General features: G+C 35.7%; 1 protein-coding gene across 9 annotated transcripts; it reads left to right on the forward strand.

Moving 5' to 3' along the window:
* Window positions 1-1,701: 1,701 nt before the first annotated feature.
* Window positions 1,702-15,928, forward strand: LOC136223558 (protein unc-13 homolog). 9 transcript variants are annotated; one of them, XM_066011628.1, is made up of 27 exons: window positions 1,702-2,042; window positions 2,534-2,598; window positions 2,694-2,869; window positions 2,955-3,019; window positions 3,873-4,203; window positions 5,223-5,289; window positions 5,468-5,618; window positions 6,191-6,358; window positions 6,509-6,619; window positions 6,857-7,066; window positions 7,325-7,426; window positions 8,087-8,305; window positions 8,822-8,896; window positions 9,131-9,211; window positions 9,518-9,700; window positions 9,793-9,930; window positions 10,285-10,377; window positions 10,572-10,643; window positions 11,365-11,482; window positions 11,609-11,787; window positions 11,886-11,967; window positions 12,458-12,562; window positions 12,640-12,746; window positions 13,237-13,314; window positions 13,392-13,487; window positions 13,901-13,996; window positions 15,443-15,928. In XM_066011628.1, exons 2-27 carry the CDS (start codon window positions 2,591-2,593, stop codon window positions 15,611-15,613), a joined length of 3,282 nt encoding a protein of 1,093 aa, XP_065867700.1. In that variant the 5' UTR covers window positions 1,702-2,042; window positions 2,534-2,590; the 3' UTR covers window positions 15,614-15,928. The 9 variants fall into 9 exon arrangements, with proteins under 9 accessions (XP_065867700.1, XP_065867705.1, XP_065867702.1 ...); XM_066011633.1 differs by having other exon boundaries at window positions 2,778-2,869; XM_066011630.1 differs by having other exon boundaries at window positions 1,702-1,953.
* Window positions 15,929-20,837: the final 4,909 nt, after the last annotated feature.

Genomic DNA, 20,837 nt, shown 5'->3' on the forward strand with positions numbered 1-20,837 from the left:
CACCAGACTGTGAAAGAGAAGAGAGTCGACCATTTAACATTCCTAACAGCCGCATGGATCTCCAAGTTCAGCATCAGCCAACTCTTAATATCACCTGTAAAAAAGGAAGCTAAATACATGGCAGGGATAAGGGAGGTCCAGACAGATACAACCACTTGACAGTCACAGAGAACATGCAGGACCGTTTCCTCAAGATGGCAACGAGCACAGGATGACGAAGCGGCAAGTCTTCTATGGGAACAGACAGAATTACAAAGGATAGATCTATGGGCAACTTGCCAGAGGATGTCTGAATCTTTATCGGAGCCTGTGTTTGCCAGATAGTCTTCCAAACACGAGATTCTTCCCCCGTATTCACATCAGAGTCCACTGTTCCCAGTAAATCATAACCAGTAGACACAGAATACTCACCATAAGTACTTGAAGGCCAGTACCAGGGATCATTAATCCTGCTCGACGGACACACTGCAAATGCAGCAAATAAATATATTTAGTATTAGAAGAGGTAGAATAATAAGTTTAAGTATTTAGTATTAGTATTTATAAAGTATATAATTATTATTTTATGTATGTATTTTGTATGTATTTACAAAATAAATAAATAAATAAATATATATTTTTAATATATATATTAAACGGTTCGGTTAACCGTTATCTGCGATTTTTTTGTACACTCCAAATCAAATCCGAACCAAAAATTGAACCAGACTATCTTTTCAACTCTAAAGGAAAACCACCGGTTCGGTTAACCATCTTTTCCGATTCAGTTTACCAGTTTTCGGTTCGGTTACCAGTTTTTTTGCCCGCCCCTAATATCTAGCCGAAAATATTATAACTTTATTACTATATAGAGACTAAACCCATCCACAAGATTAAATTTATACATTATGGTTAATTTTTAGGGTAATTAATTTATTAGTCCCTATATTTCAAAAACACATGGTAAGGTCTCTAACATTTTTTTCAGTGAACTGTTTAGTCCTTCCGTCTGTTTGTTAGATTTTTTTACCGTTTATGACTTTGGAAATGACTAAATTACCCTTTACTATTTACCTTCAAACTTCAGAAGAGGAAACCCAATTTAGAAAAAGAAGTTATTTATATGGAGAATAAGAAAAATAACAGACTCAATGCTTACGAATTTGAACGATTAAGAAGAAAATCACTCAAAGTTGATTTCAGATGCATTAGAGTTTAAAGAAAGAAAAATAAAGGAAAAGAAGAATGCAAATCCAAATTGACTAACAGAATCTTCATGAGAGTCTAACGGCAGGGACTAAATAGTTCACTGAGAAAAATGTTATGGACTAAATAGTTCATCAAGAAAAGCGTTAAGGATTTTACCGTGTGTTTTTGAAAATACAAGGACTAAACAGTATGTTTTGTTAAAATATAAGGACTAATAAATTAATTACCCTAATTTTTATGGATATTTTATACATTTATTTTCTAAGGGGATGTTTGGTTGCTCATTTTCATGCTTTTGTTAGACTTTTCACTTCAAAATAAAAAGTTGTAAGTGTTTAATTAGTGACTTCATTTTACAAAAGCATCTGTCTAGAAAACAACACCATCAAACATTAGGTAAAACAAATCAGGTCTGAGATTATTTATTTATATTAAACGTATCTAGAGTTAAAAAAGGAAAATAAAGATATTTAATTATGAAACTACAAAATAATAATCCAACTCAGATTTCCTAAATCCACCGTCATCATCACCCCCTTCTCTTTCCCTCCCTTTCATCCTCCCTTTCCTTCCCTCCCCATCTCTCTTAACACCACAGTCTAGCTCCCCTAGTAATCTCACCATCCCTAGACCTCATAATTTCCAATTCAATTCCAATCTCATTTTCATTATCTCCATTTCTTTTATTTAAAGGTTCTACTTTGACTCTTCTCTTTCGCCGCTTCAAAATCCTGCATTTCTCCCAATTTTTGTTGGGTTCAGAATGTTAGCTTCTTTCACTGAGTTCTCACTTCTAATCATATTTATCCTTGGATCTGGCATTAATGTCATCTTATCTGGTTATTTAATTTAATGTGAGTTGAGTAAAAGAGAAGACAGTTTCAATTCACTTTAATATGTTATGTAGCTTTCATTAACCTAATTATTGACATTTAATGGCAATGATGAAGTATGATTTGAAGCTGATTTGGGCGTAGTTGAGTGTGAAATTATAGATTTTCCTTTTTGGTTGAATTCTTTCCATTTCAATTATCTGCATATTATATTGACTAATTGGATCTAATGTTGTGTTTTTGACTAAGTCCATTACTTCTTCTTCGTCTTCTCTCTCTTTCTTAGCAGCCAAACATAGCGATATAGTAGAATCCTTGACTTTTGCTTTCTCGATTTGTTAGATTCAAGTGCAATATTAGGATTTCAATGCTGCGATTTGCTTTATCCGTGCTTATTGTAGTACTGCAAAATGTAATATAATTCTTTATTAATTGAGAATTCGGTGCATATTATTAGCATTTTATTGAATTGAATTGGGAATTTTACTTTTATTTTATCATTCCGTGGTCAGGTTCTGAAGAATGAAGATAGCGTGCTTATAGAGCTGTAAAACTTTGTAGAATTTGCCATGGAAGAGTATGTATTGAGCTCTACCTCTATCTTATTGGAACACTTCTTTGTCTTCTCTCTCTAGATTTTTTTGCTGAATTTTTAGCGTGTTATGAAAATAGGCAGAATGATGTTCAGATTCTGCAAAGATACCGGCGGGACCGGAGAATACTTTTAGATTTTATACTTTCTGGTACCTTGATTAGGAAAGTTGTAATGCCTCCTGGTGCGGTTACATTAGATGATGTGGATCTAGACCAAGTCAGTGTAGATTATGTACTCAATTGTGCAAAAAAAGGTTGGCCTCGTCTTTATGTTTTTCATTGTTACCTAAATTGTCATTTCATTGGATTTATCCTTCTAATGGTTGGCCATTAATCTAGGTGCAATGCTAGAGCTCTCAGAGGCAATAAGAGATTACCATGATAACACTGAGTTGCCCCAAATGGTATGTATTAACCTGCAATATCGTACATGAATAAGGATATTGTTCATTTCCTTGCAAAATAATTGAATAGGAGTTCATATTCTGGTATGCCTAATTGATTACTGGAAATCTGGAATTTAAGTTTTCACAGTAGTTTCTCTTTCGATTTTTCTAAGAACTATGCATTTTAATGAGATATGACATGCATATGCAGTTATTGGCTTTTCTAGTTTAGGATCTGGTTTTAAAATATTTTATTTGTTCTAACTTAGCTGTGAATTTATGCTTAATGAATGGGGCCATTCATTTAAGGCCTAAACCATACGGAGCACTTTAAAGTTGTCCATTTTGGTCGGTTTGCCCCCCGAACTTAAGGGACAACCTTTATCCATTCCAACTCCCTGAAAATGACATAACGTGTCCCTTATTTTTCCTCAATCGAAGAAGATATTGACCCATGAGGACCACTCCCCTTTCGGTTGACCTTGTAGATTTTCCTTTTATAAAAACTTGCAACGTGGCCTTTCGGAATGGTATTTCAAAGTGTGTATGACCATAGAGAGGCTATTGCAAAATATGCTCTAAGAAGGGGTAAATTTTTTTGAAGTAAAAAGTCACATTGCATATGAGAAGACAATTGAAAGGCGGGTGGCAAAAATCTTCTCCGATTGAGGAAAAATAAGGGGCGCGTTATGTTAATTTCAGGGAGTTGGAGTGGCTAATGGGTTGTCCCTTAAGTTTGGGGGGCAAAGTGACAAAAATGGACAACTTTAGGGAGCTACATATGGTTTAGGCCTTCATTTAACTTATTCTAAGTGACGTAATGATCTTGGGCTGGTATTTTTATAAGTTGAATCCTTTTCGTTAATTTCAGAGTAATGGCGGTTCTGCACATGAATTTTTCTTGGTTACAAATCCTGAATCTTCAGGGTTACCTCCAAGAAGGGCACCACCACCTCGTCCGGCTTCAACACCAGTCCCTGTTGTTGCATCAGCTCCTTTCTTTGCACCATCCCCTGTTGCATCATTGTCAAGTGTTGCAAAGTCAGAGTCCTTTAACTCCACTGAAGCTCGGGAACTTACTGTGGATGACATTGAAGATTTTGAGGATGATGAAGATGAACATGAATTTGCTAGTGTCAGGATTAGGCGTAATACGATTGATAATGTTGATCTTGTGCCGAAACTCCCCACTTTTGCAACAGGTAATTATAGGGGCTTATAAGTATACTATATTAAATTTTTAAGCTAATGCATCCTACTTCATGGCTCCTTAGAATGAAGCTGAATAGGTAGGGATGAGCATTCTTGTTTTGTGCTTAGATTCTTAAGCATCATATATGTCCATATGCATATATATTTACATATGCATATTTGTAAAGACGTGCACATACCTACATGACAAGGTTAAATGTATTGCTAATTATGTTTACATCACATAAGAAAGTTCAAACAGTCGTATTCTTTGTCTAAGAATTCCCAAGCAAAGTTTTATAAATTTCAGATGGGTAATACAATAAAATTACGTGTTTCCACCTATCTAGGTATTGGGAAGCTATACTGGGTTATGAGGTAGAGACTTTGTCAATTGCATGTTGGATATCTTGGGGTGTATATTTTTTTTTTTTTGAGACTTACTCTTTGATATTATTCTCTTTTATTAGAAGCAAAGGGAGTTTGGGAGTTTCAGTGTGTTTGTATCTTGGTTTAGCAAGGGAATAAAGTTTAGCTAAGCCCACTTCATAAATATAACTGTTTAATTTATTCTCTAATTTTGAGTTCAATTTGTGGTAAGTAGCAGGCAGTATTTCCAGTTTCCAAATAGAATATTTATTAGACAGCTTTGATGAAGTTATCCCCAGGAATTCAGTTTTATAATTTATGTGGAATGCTCGGATATAGTGTTGGATAGGCACATGGTCTTTTTTGGCAATTGTTGATATTTCTAAGACCACTTTCATCACCTATAGCATATTTGCGGTGCCTTGGAAAAATAAAAGTTGAGAGATTCTACTGGAAACGGAAAAAATTAATTTAGCATATGTGAAATAATCACAGGGTTGTGATTGGTATAATGTCAAGATGAGAGTTTGGTATCATTTTATAGCATGAAAATTGTGGTAAGAGTTTTTATCATTCTTTTAATAGTAAGGGTGCACAATTGGATGTTTTATTGCTAACATCTGAATAGGAAGCAAGTTGATTCAAAAATATTTGTTTTCAGGTATTTCAGATGACGATCTCCGTGAGACTGCATATGAAATCCTCTTAGCATGTGCTGGGGCTGCAGGGTAAGTCCCCAAAATTTTACTTGGCTTGCACATTCTTTTTTTTTTTCTAATCTGAAATTGATAAGAGATCGGGACCTTGCATTTTACTAGCTTATATTATAAACTTTTTCGGTTTGCTATTCTTTTGTTTACTGCAGTCCTTTCATTTCATTTTATCAATTTATCACCACATGATCAGGGGTCTTATAGTTCCTTCAAAGGATAAAAAGATAGACAAAAAGTCACGGCTGATGAGGAAGCTTGGACGTAGTAAAAGTGAGAATGTTGTGCAGTCGGAACGTGTACCTGGATTGAATGGTTTGTTAGAGATCATGCGTGCCCAGATGGAGGTATTTGAGAATTTCATCTTTTAAGCTTTATCTGTTCTTTTTCTCCTTTACAGGATTCTTCCTAAAGGATGAAATAATTATCTTAGGTCATCAGTATCAAGTCTAAAATATAGAATATTATTGTATACGTGCATCAGTATAAATGGCACTTTCCTGGAAAAACTTTGTAAATAGGATGTTTCATAACAAGAGATAGAGAAAAAGAGACAAATAGATGAAGGATTCTATCTGTAGTTTTATTTGTATTACTTTTGCCAGCCCCATTTAAAATATTCATAAGCTGAAGCTCTCTAGTTCATTGCAAAATCAGATTGTTGCAGCATCTAATCATGTTTTTTTATATGTGTACCTCTTCTGTGCATTATAAGCCTCTTAGAATGCACTTTTCTTTCAGTGCTTAAATATAATGTTACATCGATAGTTGTTAGTTTAAGCTGATGTATCTGTTATTCTTGTTCTTATCAAGAAGTACATTATGTCTTTCCCTTACTCCTATTCAGGTTTAATTTGGACTGGTTATATTCCTTACTCTAAATGATATAATGGTTCTTTGCCACCCTTAATGAATGCAGATAACTGAGGAGATGGACATTAGAACACGAAAAGGCTTGCTCAATGCTCTAGTTGGCAAAGTGGGGAAAAGAATGGATACTCTTCTGATTCCCTTGGAATTGTTATCTTGTATATCACGGACAGAATTTCCAGACAAGAAAGCATATATACGGTGGCAAAAAAGGCAGGTAAATTCTGTACTCTTTACTTTGTTTTCATTTGATTTCATTTTTCTTATGTTGGCTGATAAATTTCTCTTGGAGTAACTAAATTGGAGAGGTGGGAGGAATTTGATCAATTTTAGTGTTACACATTTTCTTTACTTCATCTTGGTACAGTTGTTCATACTGGAGGAGGGGCTTATCAATCATCCAGTTGTTGGGTTCGGTGAATCTGGACGCAAAGCAAGTGATTTGAGGATTGTTTTGGCAAAAATTGAGGAATCTGAGGTTGGTACTTCATTCTATTTTGCAATTTTTATGTCATGCACTTCATGCCAAAATGTGGCTTATCATGTCATTCCTCTCTGTAGTTGGCTACATAGCTTCTCTTCCTGGCTTTTTCAATTTGATTTACTTTTTTACTCATGTAAATGTGCTGACGCTTCTCTGATTTTTATTATAATATTGGTTCACTTATGTATGTGTCTTATGTATGCCATTTTGTCTCTGCTCCATGGATTATAGTTTCGTTCATCTTCTGAGGGAGAGGTCCAACGAACAGATTGCCTACGTTCTCTCAGAGAGATTGCTGTTCCACTTGCTGAGAGGCCAGCTCGGGGTGACTTAACAGGTGAAGTATGCCACTGGGCGGATGGTTATCACCTTAATGTTAGATTGTATGAGAAACTCCTTGTCAGTGTCTTTGATATTTTAGATGAGGGGAAGCTGACAGAGGTTAGTAATTATTCTCTTGGCTATGATGTATTATTAATGACAGAATAGATAAGTTTAGATTGTCAATATTTAAGGTTTGTGTAGCATTTGCTTTGGTGAAAACATCTCATACTCAAAAGAATTTTCAAGATTTCAAGATGTATATTTTTATGGGAACTTTTATGAAAATCAAACTGTAAATTTTCTAAATGAACAAGATTTCTTATGCTGTTCACTTTTATTTGGTTCACCTGATCCATGGCTCATCTTTACTTTCAGGAAGTGGAAGAAACTCTTGAGCTCTTGAAGTCAACATGGCGTTTACTTGGTATTACGGAGACAATCCATTACACATGTTATGCATGGGTATTATTTCGTCAGGTATTATATTTCAGTCACTCCATCTGCACTATGTGTTCAAACAATTGCTTGCTGGAAGTTTTAAGATTATTGAATATAGAGAATAGTTGCAGCCTTCTTATTGCTTCACGTAGGATGTCAGAGCTACAATTTACAACAAACTTAACAAGTTCGCATACATGTTATATGGTGCTGGGCTTTTTCTCTTACAACTATGATCCTTGTCCTCCAGTTGTAGAGATGGATTCATATTTTATTACCTGAATTTTATTAGGGTAGTTTGGGTGGAAAGAAGTTTAATTTTGGAGTAAAAGTGACTGTATAACTGTCTAGCAGCATTTGAGATGGCGTATATAGTATTTTTCTGATTATTTGAAGATTGTTTTTTTAAGTTATCTGTTATGCAAATGAACTTCTTTCAGAGCCTATTAATCGACATTTTACATCTGAAGACTAAAGGTTATTATAAAATAAATAGAATTGCTTGTATGTGTGGTTAACGGCTACTGTTGCTAGAATGTAGTTGGTTTTGCCTGACTAATGAGACAATTACAAGCAAGAAAGAAATTTTCAATGTGCTTTTCTTTTTACTTTTTTTTTTCGTTGTTCTTAATTTATTATGTAGTTTATAGATGCTTTGTTGGCAATATCTTTTATAGATTTATGTTCTTTCAATTGCAGTATGTTATCACACAGGAACACCGGCTCTTGAAACATGCCATTAATCAGCTGAAAAAGATACCATTGAAGGAACAACGGGGTCCACAAGAGAGGTTGCACTTGAAAAGTTTGCACTCCAAAGTTGAAGGCGAAGATTTCTCTTTCTTGCAGTCCTTTTTGTTACCAATTCAGAAATGGGCTGATAAGCAGCTAGCAGACTATCATAAACACTTTGCTGAGGTTTGAGACACTATGTGATGTTGAAAAGTTGTTGAATTTACTTTTTGATCCAACTTAGATCTGATGATAGATGTACATCAATTACAATTGCAATCCATGGGCGCTATCTGACTGATTGAGTTGTTTGAATTTAACTCTTGCCAATAACCTGCATGAAGCTATGAAGAATAAATATTTGATTGTAGCATTTCTGTGCAGAATTTTTTTTATCATACAATTGTAATGCATGATTGAAACCATTTTTTTCAGTTTTCTGTTATCTTTGCAATCTTCATTCCTCTTTTAAGTAATTGAGTAGCTTAAATCTAATTATTTTAATTGAAGTAACTTTTCAAATTATGGAAACACAAATGAAAAACCATTGTATCATGCATTTTTCAGTATGAAGATTTGTTATTATTATTATTATTATTATTATTATTATTATCATCATTTTGCATAGTGTGCTTTCCAGAGCCTATTAAAGATTTTGAAACTTATATTGTGATTCAGTGCTTCATTTTATTGGTCTTGTAGGAATCAGCAACTATGGATGATGTAGTATTAGTTGCTATGGTTACTCGGAGGCTCCTTTTTGAAGAATCTGATCAGGTACTAAAACCCTTACTAAAGCACGATGTATATTGGTGAGCATGATATAGAATTGATTTTTATTTGTTCAGTTAAAATTTGTGTAGGATGCTTCGTTGTGAACAATGATGGATTCTGAAACATCCAGTGTCAATTAGTGTTTTAATTTGTGATGTGGTGTTGTATGATAATTCAAGTCACAGCGTTTCAAGTCACATTTCCACTCTTAAAAGAAATTGTTAATTTTTCTTTCAGGTTATACAATCCACATCTACCCTAGATCGAGATCAGATAGAATCATACATATCAACTTCCATTAAGAATGCATTTACAAGGGTAAGTTTTCTGACCTTACAGATTCTGGCTGGTCAATTTACATTGTTGATGATAGAACACGTAGTTCACTTTAAATAATTAATGTTTTAGTGATGTCAATGTTTATATTTTGCTAACCACCTTTGAAAATTTTGCATTATGGTTCACTGGGATATATTCATCTTATTATCCACTGGAGTTACTAGTACCCTCCGAACTGAACTACGTGTATAAAACATGAATAAATTGTCAATATCGATATTCCTTGTTTATTCTTGGAGCATGGACTTATACTAATTTCTTTCCCTGCTCTCTTTGTGAATGCAGACCTTGCAGGTTGTTGAAAGATCAGACACATCGCATGAGCATTATCTGGCATTGCTTGCAGAAGAAACCAAGAAACTTCTGAAAAAAGAATCAACCATTTTCACACCAATTTTGTCTCAGAGACATCCTCAAGCAGCCGTTGTTTCTGCATCGCTTCTTCATAGGCTTTATGGAGTCAAATTGGTAAAGATTTTGAGTACATGTATTCATATTTTTCTTCCTGCTGTATGCACTTCTCTAGATATTGAAGTTTAACCGAACTTGCTCGTATTCAGAAACCATTTCTTGATAGTGCCGAGCATCTGACTGAGGATGTAGTGGTAGTGTTTCCCGCTGCTGATAGCCTTGAGCACTATATAATGTCACTTATATCTTCTGCTGGAGGAGAGGTCAGGAAACTAAGTGCATACCAGGTGAGAGTACTTGATTTGGCTGCACACAATTTCTCTCTGATTACCATTGAGTAAATTTAGTTCCAGAGTAATATAACTTGAGGAAAGTTTGTGGAGTAGAGGATGTTATGTAGTTGGTGAAGAAATGCTGTGGAAGTTTGAAGCGTACAGTATAAATCAGTTAGTTTAATAATGGAACCCTCTTGAATGTCAACCAAAAAAAAAAATGAGACTGTTGAATTGGAGCTTTCAAAGTGGGCCGTCTGGCAATTATGCTTCTTACAAATTTTCTGAGCTCCTTTATGAACATGGAATCCATCTATTTGTCTTCCTCTTATGGTTTTTCTTTCTTTTATTTTTTTGTTCTGTTTAAAGGTTGAGTCAGTATCTGGAACATTGGTTATGCGATGGGTTAATTCTCAGCTTGGAAGAATTTTGAGTTGGGTAGAACGAGCCATTCAACAAGAGGTAACAACTCAAAGTTGTTTCTTTTATCTTCTTAAAAAGAGCTTTTCTTACTCCTTGGTTTTCTCATCTTTTATGTGAATATGTTAGTTCAGTAACAGAGGTACTCTTAGTTCTTGCTCGGTTCCCTTCATTAAGGATCTAGAGCTTTCCTTATCTAACATCGAGCTTCAAACTTTTTTGTAAATCATTCTCAGCGATGGGAGCCAATATCTCCTCAACAGCGGCATGGGATTTCAATTGTTGAAGTATATAGAATTGTGGAAGAGGTATAAATGCTATAGTTTTATAGTTTCTGAATATAAAGTTACTAATAATTCCCTTGGATAAAAATTGATATAGAAGGCTTTGTGATACAGGTCAGATGTGCATAATTGATAATTGTTTGTGTCATGAAACCAAATGAACTAAAATCTTAAGCTGATAGTTAAGGCCCAATTCATATTAATATATGACACACTCCGCACACAAATGTCCACTGGGCTTGAAGTGTGTACAATACATACCATGTGTTGAAATTAAATCAACAAAAGGGGTTGTCAGGATTCAAACTCTTGATCACTTGGTCTAAGAGGCTCTAATACCATGTCATAGAACCAATTGAACTAAAACCTTAAGCTGATAGTTGTGGCCCAATTCACATTAATATCTGATAGTTTGAAGGTTTTTTGTAGAGAATAACCAGAAATTCAGGAAGTCTTAGTTACAAATGAATGTACTTTTTCTACATTTATTCTGTGAATATTTGATTTCTGCAACTTCAAGGAGAATTCTGAATTCTCCTCCTCCACCATGAAACTACTTGGAAAGAGAATTTAACATAAATGCAATTCTGGTATGACAAAAATAGAACCTCAATTTCTCAGGAGAGGCTTCTGGAATTTCCTAGATTCTTTAAAGCATGATTTGTGTTCTTTTTGCAGCCATTTTTATCTGCTTGTAGAGACATCAGCTAAGGTCCTCCATCACAAAAAATTTCTTTTGTTGCAGACAGTGGATCAGTTTTTTGCTCTGAAAGTTCCTATGAGGTCTACAGAATTGAATGGTTTATTTCGGGGTGTTGACAATGCATTTCAAGTGTATGCAAATCATGTCACGGAAAACTTGGGTGAGTTTATGCAGCACATAACTTCTTAACCCCTCACCAATTAAAGCATCAACAATTGGATAAGGGAGTTGTATGTGCTCCTCCTTACTGTTTTGAATTATTCTTAAAGTGGGTTTTCAAATGTAGCGATGAAGGAAGACTTAATTCCACCAGTTCCTATTCTCACACGATTCAGAAGGGAGGCTGGATTAAAGGCTTTTGTTAAGAAGGAGCTATTTGATTCCAAGCTACCTGAGGAGAGAAAATCAAGTGACATCCATGTCCCAGCTACTACAACTCTGTGTGTCCAGTTAAATACACTATATGTGAGTTTCAGTTGCCCATTGCAAGGGAAAAAGGCGAGCTTGAAATTTTCATTATTTCATATTATTTTTATCATAGTTTTGTGATTATCTATGAACAGTATGCAATTAGTCAACTGAATAAGTTGGAAGATAGCATTTGGGAGCGATGGACTAGGAAAAAACCTCATGAGCAAATTATCAGTATGTTTCTAAAAATGCACTTTTGTCCTAAGTTTTCTCTTTTGATATTATTCTTTTCTTATTGGTTGTTCTGGAAGTCTAGTGGAAATCAAAGTTATGTTCTTGCTTGTAGACCTAGTTATTTTATGGATTCCATTTTATACCATTACTAATGCTGGACAACCACTTCAAACCCAGCATTAGATATCTCGCTTGAACATAAAATATATTTCTGGCTATATTATTAGATAATTAAATTGTTCTAATTCCTGACTGCCACTCTTCTGTGTGGTTGGTGGGATTACTCTACATTTTCAACCTTTCACCTTCCTTATATTGAACCCATGTTGATGCATATATATGAACTACTAAGAATGTTGCTTTTCCAATTACTGATACAATGTTGATGTAATATTGAAAATGCCATTATATGTATGCTTACTTACAATTCTAATACCAAGTACATTTCGATAATTTCTACCGTAATCTTTATGAACCTATATGTGAGTAGAGAAATCCATGGATGAGAAGTCGACAAGTTTTAACCAGAAGGGCTCATTTGATGGAAGTAGAAAAGATATAAATGCTGCTATTGACCGCCTTTGTGAGGTTACTGGTAAGCATTGCTTTCATCTACATGTCCATCACCTTGAGATGTGTACTTGAATTCTAATTAATTAGTCTTTTTTCCAGGAACTAAAATCATCTTCTGCAACTTGAGGGATCCATTCATTGAGAATTTATATAGACCCACTGTTTCCCAGTCTAGGCTGGAAGTGCTAATTGATCCACTTGATACAGTAAGTTACACTAACAACTAATAATCTATGTTCTTACTTTTATTTATTTCCTTTTCTGAAGGGGGAAAAAGAAGCGTTTTACCATATTTCCACCTAATATGTCAGATTATAAGTGTCAGACTTTGCTATGTTGGAAAAAATGCATAACTACATTTGATTTTCCCGTGCATGGTGGTCATTCCAGCTTTCTCTATTTATATTCCATATGCTATCGTCTTGATCAATCTTTGCGTCTTCAACTCAATTTATGCTAAATTTAGTCTTATGCACTTCTCAAGTGTGCCTCTTTGTTTAATTCTTGATATGAATGTAACATCAAAAGTTTGAACTTCTCACAGCTGAAACCCAAATCTTAGATTTAAGAGACTTAATATAATGTCAATAACCCTCCTCGAGTGTCTAAGGTAGAATTCAGGTGGATTGATTTTACCTTTTATATCAATTGTTGCTTCAATAAAAGCAAAGCCCTCATTTTAAGCAACTGCTGCAGGAATTGAGTCAGCTGTGTAATATTATCGTGGAACCACTCCGGGATCGTGTAGTGACAAGTCTTCTCCAAGCTTCTATGGTTTGTACTAATTCTGCCTTAAAAAAGTTCCAAAAGCTCTTGAATTTGCTTTTAACTGAAATGGTTCTTCCTGTCAGGATGGCTTATTCCGAGTCTTACTAGATGGAGGACCATCAAGAGTTTTCTTTCCAGCTGATGCAAGATTCTTAGAAGAAGATCTGGAAGTGCTGAAGGTATTTAATTGCTGTCTCCATTGATTCATTAAAAAAAAAAAAAAAAATTTATGGGTACCTACTTGGATCTAAACATTGCTCCTGCTTGAAAACGTTGAATCCAAAATTTTACCATTTCATACATTAGGGGTATATATGCATGTGGCAAATTTGGACCTTATCCCTTTTTAGCTGGACACTTCTTTGTTTTTAAGTTTTAACTGAGGAAATACTTGCAAAAGGCAGGTAACTGCATGTTTAGATTTCAAAATTGGATTTTTCAAACCGAATTATATGTGATCTATTATTGAATACTTTAGTGGTAAATTAGTTTATTCTACATATACAAGCTGGAATTTCATTTTCTTTTTTGAGTTTTTGCACCTAATTACGGTTACTATTTCATTCGTTCCTTTCTTTTTTTCCTTTGGCAGGAATTTTTCATTTCTGGGGGAGATGGGCTTCCTAGAGGAGTAGTTGAGAATCATGTAGCACGAGTTCGTCACGTAGTTAAGTTGCATGCTTACGAGGTTAGTTATTGCTGCTATAGTTTTAGTAATGATCTTCAAGAATATAGATGTTATGAGTAATTAATAGGAGGTTCCAACTTGTGTTAGTACGACATATATGGAAAGATGTATGCAAATTATCATTTAGGCTTAATACATGAGAGCCCTTCTACTCGGCCAAATAATCTGATTGCCTCTCAGGGAGATGTCTTATTATCCCCTTAAACTTATTTAAAGTGACATGATTAACCCTCCAAGTCCTACGTGGCAAACTAAGTTGGACAAGCTGAAGTGTGCATCTCTTTAAGCAAGTTCAAAGGTGCCAATAGGTCACTTTAATCAAGTTCAGGGCGCCATAGGTCAATCTAAGCAAGTTCAAGAGACCAAATACACCACTTTAAGCAAGTTTAAGGGCTAATAAGATATCTCCAAAATTCACGGGCCAATCGGATTATTTGGCCAAGTACAGGGCTCCTGATGTTTAAGCCTGTCATTTATCTTTCACCGCCGAATGAGTGATTAATACATCCCTAGTCCCCCAAACTTGTCCTGAAAAGTATGACCCCTCCAACTTTGAAAATGACTGATTAGTAAAGTTACTTAAAGTGACATTATTAACCTCCCTAAGTCCTATGTGGTAGAGCAAGTGGAGATTTGGACAAGTTGTACTGCGTATTACTTTAGGCAAGTTGAGGGGGTCAATAGATCACTTTAAACAAGTTTAGGGGTCATTAGTCGTTTTCAAACTTCTGGAAGTATTAGGCTGCGAATTTTCATTCTTTGAATGTTATCCGGAGGGATGTAAACGGCGCGGGGCGGGGATTGGAGTTCCCATTCCCGTTCCCCGACTAAACGGGGAATCCCCATACCCACCCCGCGAAACAAATAGGGAAAACATTCATCCCCGTCCCCGCCCCGCGGGGAATCCCCGACCCCGCGGGTATCCCCGTTTACCCATTTAAAGTTTAAAAGAATATAGGAAAAACAGAAATAAATGAAAAGAATAGAGAAAAAAAGAAAGAAAATAAGAGAATATGATGAACAAATAGATATAGAGGCATTTGGATCGGATTAATCATAGGTTCAAGTTTTTCTATGCGTATTTTTTATTTTCTATGATTAATAATATGTTATCGGAGATTAAACGGGTAATCCGTCGGGAATCCCCGCGGGGCACAATACGGGGCGGGTTCGGGGATCCCCGCGGGACGGGGATACCCTTTCCCATCCCCGCTAACGGGGCACATATTAGTCCCTGTCTCTGCCCCATAATAAAACGGGGAGGGGATTACCCGTTCCCGACGGGTAATCCCAGCCCCATTTACATCTCTGAGCCAGAGACATCATTTGTTGTTACTGTCTAGAGTAGTGGATGTAGCAATTGATGCTAGGATACATCTAGAGTAACAGCATTTAGCTCCAGATGGATAAAGTATACATCATTTCGATTTCTGATTTGGCCTGCAGACTCGAGAATTGGTCGATGACCTGAAATCCACGAGCATGGAAAGGCATGGGGCAGGAGGCAAACTAGGTGCTGATACTCAAACTTTATTGAGAATATTATGTCATCGAACCGATTCAGAGGCATCTCAGTTCCTCAAGAAACAGTTCAAGATACCGAAATCTTCTGTATAGTACGTATGCCTGTGTTTTCTTAGAGATGCAGAGAGAAGGTAGAACAAAGAGATACGCAAACTGTGTTTCCATGACAGTTTGATTGTTCTTTCTGTTTTTATCGAACGATTCCGAGTCCTACGCTACCGACAATTTCTTCTTCCCCAATGGATGGAACTCAGAATCATCATGTCATCTCATTCCCTTAGGATATTATTGTATTTTTCTTGCTGACATTTCTTATGCACATGATCAGACTTTGTATCTTAAATTTTTGGTTTCTTCTATGTATAAGTATCTTTCTCCCTTGTTGAATAATGTTTATATCTTCTTCTTTTTCCTTCCGAAAATAGAAAAAAAAAACCCAAAAAGAATAGGAACAAAATAATTCGAAAATGTATGTTTGGTTCAATTGTTTATTATTATTATTATTATTATTATTATTACAGTAAAACATCTATATAGGAATACGTTTGAGACCGGACAATTTGTATAACAATTGGGAGGTTATTCTTATATAGAGTTTGGTACCAAAAAAAAAAAAAAATCAACACTTAAAGTTTATAAATTTAATGTTTAGCATATCAAGTCTACGAGTTTTATTTCCAATACCTAAAGAATTGGAAGAGTTTTGAGTTTAGTTTCCAATACATAAAGAAAAGAGTTTTATGGGAAAATGGTAAGAATTTATAGTTAAAGTTGGAATTTGTGTGCCAACTCATATTTAATCTTAATAATTTTTAAATTTTTTAATAAATTTTGTTTAAATCCTTAATACATATATACATTATTTACATAATTATTCCTATATAGAGGTATAGTTTCTAAAGGTGGGACTTGGATTATGTATAACAATTAACATTTGGGAGGTTATTCTTATTTATAACCGGTCCAAGTTGGGACCGAAATTTTTTATAACAAATTGGAGGTTATTCGTATATAGAGTATTTCTATATAGAGGTTTTACTGTATTATTATTTGTTGTTATTGAAAGTTGGTACATCGTTAGCCGATTTTAGTTTAAACTAGGAGCACTTGTTTTTCAATCCTGATCAAATACTTTTATTCTATTTATTCTATTGTTTGATAATAAAAAAAGTGAGCTGCCAAAAGAACCAAATAGGCACTAAATCAGCTACAAAGGAGTTATTGAAGAAATTTAGATAAATATAGTAGATTTTTATATATACATGAATATTAATAAGAGTAATATATTTTCCTTCTAAAATTGTGTTATTGTTTTATTAGAGATAGCAGTCCAAAACATTAGGATAGAAGTTGAATTATGTTCATAATATATGTTGGATCTGGTTCAAGAGTTCGATTGTATTTCTTTTAGAAGTTAATTTGCATTGGGGTGAGTTTTTTTTGGTACACTCTGATATCAAAATCATTAATATTGTAAAAAAAAATATTATAAGAAAATGTAGTATTTAGAGAGAGGAAAAGTTAATTCTTTTTTTTTATAAGGGGTCCTAAAGGATGAGATTACCTTATTGCACTTGAATGAGGTAGTGATGGTTGAGGCAGTGTGAAGGTCGGTGAAACACTTTGATCCGTTGCTGGATAGACCTTTGTGAGAATCTTGGGATGTTTATGTTGGACTTTTAATGTATTTAGTTCGAAAAAGATGTCCCACCCTTTCCAATGATATATTTCGAATCATTACATGTGAGACAACGTTTTAGTATCTAGTCTTATGTGTGCTTTCCAAAGAGCAATCGTCATTTTTTGGGTAATTAATAACTATCCTTTGAGAGAATTAACAGTAGCCTGCTAATGAAAAGACATATAGCCCTGAGCTGATCGAGGAGAAACCTTTTCACTTTCAAAGTGAGTTAGAAAACTCAGATCATAAAGGATTTTATTGATCGACTCTTTGATAAGGTTAAAAGCAGGTTAATTTCACATTTGTGGCATTTTGTGTCTTTTTGGTTATATATCTCTTTCTTCTTCTATTGCCCTCTTCTGTTGAACCTTTTGGTTAGGATTTTTTTAGTTGGAAATGCCCACACTTTTCTTGGATTTGAATATTTTTTGGTCTAACAATTCGGATGAAGGTAGCGAGGGTCATTCCATTGAGAAACCTAGGAAGCTCTAGATGGTTGTCAGTTACAAGCGTACTTTTGTTTCTACCATGGATCATTACACTAAAGAATTGTTCGATCATTCCGACTTTGTTGAGGCCGATGCTACTCAGTGAATTATACGAGAAGGTTAGAGATCAACTATAGTCGATTAGTGTGTATAGTTTGACGAAGAAGGGGAGTCACTTTGATTATTATACACACCCTAAGTTGAATACCCTGTTGTATCCTCTGAAAATATGGTGAGTCAATTAACTGTTGAGTATAACGCCGTTGAGGGTGCCTATAAATTGGAAGTCCCTGGCCTTGACGTGCGGGCCAACAACCTGATGCATCCAAACGCCTTTATTATGTACAAGGAACATCTTATACAAGCTTATGAGTTCTATGCTTCCTTTTTTTTTTTTTGAAAAATCTTACAAGATTTAAAGCTTCCTCCCAGTCAGATTACACATTCGGCTGTGGCAATAAATGGTCGCTTTTTACCAATTTTGCTGCAAGAAGGGTTACATGCTTATCGTTCCGTTTAAAAAAAAATTTCCATCCCACTCAAGATCTAAAATCCATCCATGTGAGTTGGAAGGCCCAAAGGTCGAAGTTTCTCAAGAATGACATCAACAAGGTGTCGTAATGCCTTGAATCAGTATATATTGTTTCCTATTCGGAGTAGTATTGGGTTTCGGATTCCTAGTTGGATTAGGATCATGGGTTCCTAGTTGGATTGGGATCATGGGTTCCTAGTTGGATTGGGATTGGGATCATAGGTTCCTAGTGTGATTAGGATCATGGGTTCTTAGTGGGATTAGGTTAGATTGGGTATTATAAATACCCCATTATGTTACCTAATCAATGTAATATGATTTTCGCCTCCTAATAATACCATTCTCCTTTTGCCTGTGGACTAGCCAACACAATGTTGGTGAACCACGTAAATCTGTGTTTTTCAATTGCTTATTTATTTATCTTTCATTAATTCCGCACAACAAACTGGTATCAGAGCTTTCGGTTTCCGATCGGGGTTTTGTTTTCTGGAGAGAAAGATGTCTGCGATGAACGTGAAAATCGAAAAGTTTACTGGGAGAAATAGTTTCAGTCTATGAAAGATCAAGATGCGGACTTTGTTAAAACAACAAGGTCTGTGGACGCCGTTAAAGAAGGCAACGGGAGAAGTCACTGCTGAGATGACGATTCTGGAAGAAAAGGCACATTCGACAATTATGTTGTGCCTCGCAGATGACGTCATCACTGAGGTCTCAGACAAAGAGACTGATGCCGGTCTGTGGATGAAGTTAGAGAGCTTATACATGACGAAATCTCTAACGAACAAACTTCTTCTGAAACAACGTCTGTTTGGCGTACGAATGCAGGAAGGTACGCAACTCAGGGGTCATTTAGATCAATTGAACACATTATTACTAGAATTACGTAATATTGATGTGAAAATTGAAGATGAAGATGCTGCTTTGATTCTGTTGGTGACTTTACCGTTTTCATATGAGAATTTTGTTCAATCATTTATTGTTGGTAAAGATTCTGTGACTCTGGAAGAAGTTAGGCCATCTCTTCATAGCAGGGAGTTGCGCCATAAGGCGAGCAATACATGTGCAGATAATCAGGCCTCTGGACTATTTGCCAGCGGTAGAGGGAAAGGGAAACGGTGGAAAGAAGAAGTCTAAGAAGTCGTTCTCAAAGGGTCCCAAACCAGACGACACCTGTAATTACTATAAGGAGAAAGGACATTGGAAAACTGATTGTCCAAAGAAGAAGAAGAAATCAGAAAATCAACCAGGTTCTGCTGCTGTAGCAGATGGCGACAGCAGCTCTGAAAATGATATTGCTCTAGTTGTTGATGGACACACTCATCACTCTGATGTGTGGGTTCTTGATTCTGGAGCAACTTATCATATTTGTCCAAGGAGAGAGTGGTTTTCAACTTATAAGCAGGTAGCATTTCAATGGCTAATAGTCATGTCTGCAAAGCAGTTGGAATAGGCTCGATCAAGTTGAGGACACATGATGGTAAGTTCTGCACATTGAACGAAGTCAGGCATGTTCCATTGATGACAAAGAATCTAATATCTCTGAGTCTGTTAGACAACAGAGGTCTCAACTGGTCAGGAAAAGATGGAGTTCTACATGCCTATAAAGGTTCTGATGTGATTATGAAAGGTGTGAAACATGGTACTTTGTATTTCTTGCAAGGTTCCACTGTTACAGGTTCAGCTAATGCTGCATCGTCAGAGATTGACTAGGAGGATATGACAAAGATATGGCATATGCGACTTGGTCATATGGGCGAAAGAGGGATGCAGATTCTATCAAACGATGATCTTCTTGATGGTCATAAGGTCAAGAGTCTGGAGCTTTGTGAACACTGTGTCTTTGGGAAACTATATCGCATCAAGTTTCCCAAAGCTATTCACATAACAAAAGACACACTTTATTACATCCACTCTGATTGTTGGGGTCCATCTCGAGTTGAGTCTTTGGGAGGTCACAGATATTTTATGTCTCTGATTGATGATTATTTAAGGATGACTTGGGTCATCATGATGAAGCATAAAAGTGAAGCTTTCAAGAATTTCAAGCAGTGGAAAGCATTGGTGGAAAACCAAACAGAAAAGAAGATAAAGAGGTTGCAAACTGATAATGGTCTGGAATTCTGCTCGTCTGAGTTTGATCAGTTCTGTAAGGATGAAGGGATTGCTCGGCATCACACAGTCAGGAATACACCGCAACAGAATGGTGTAGCTGAACGAATGAACCATACATTACTAGAGAGAGTGAGGTGCATGCTCTCTAACGCTGGGTTAGATAGAAGATTCTGGGCTGAAGCGGTGAACACAACATGTTATCTGATTAACCGCGGACCATACACGGACATACAACTCAAGACGCCTACAGAAATGTGGTTAGGAAAGGTTGCTGATTACTCAAATTTGAAAGCTTTTGGGTGCATAGTTTACTATCATGTTAATGAGGGTAAGCTAGAGCCAAGAGCCAAGAAGGGAGTGTTCGTAGGCTATGGAGATGGAGTTAAAGGCTTCAGGATCTGGTCTCCATCAGAGAAAAGGGTCATTTTGAGCAGAAATGTAGTCTTTGATGAAAAATCTGTGCTTAGACCCATTGTGAAGCCTACAACTGCAACAGAAACTGAT

The sequence above is a fragment of the Euphorbia lathyris genome, chromosome 3 (assembly GCF_963576675.1).
Source record: "Euphorbia lathyris chromosome 3, ddEupLath1.1, whole genome shotgun sequence".
NCBI lineage: Eukaryota > Viridiplantae > Streptophyta > Magnoliopsida > Malpighiales > Euphorbiaceae > Euphorbia > Euphorbia lathyris.

Excerpts from the sequence above, each read along its gene's own strand:
- LOC136223558 (XM_066011628.1), top strand. Across the intron at positions 13,488-13,900 it reads AAGATCTGGAAGTGCTGAAG|GAATTTTTCATTTCTGGGGG; the intron begins GTATTTAATTGC and ends TTCCTTTGGCAG. Across the intron at positions 13,997-15,442 it reads TTAAGTTGCATGCTTACGAG|ACTCGAGAATTGGTCGATGA; the intron begins GTTAGTTATTGC and ends TTTGGCCTGCAG.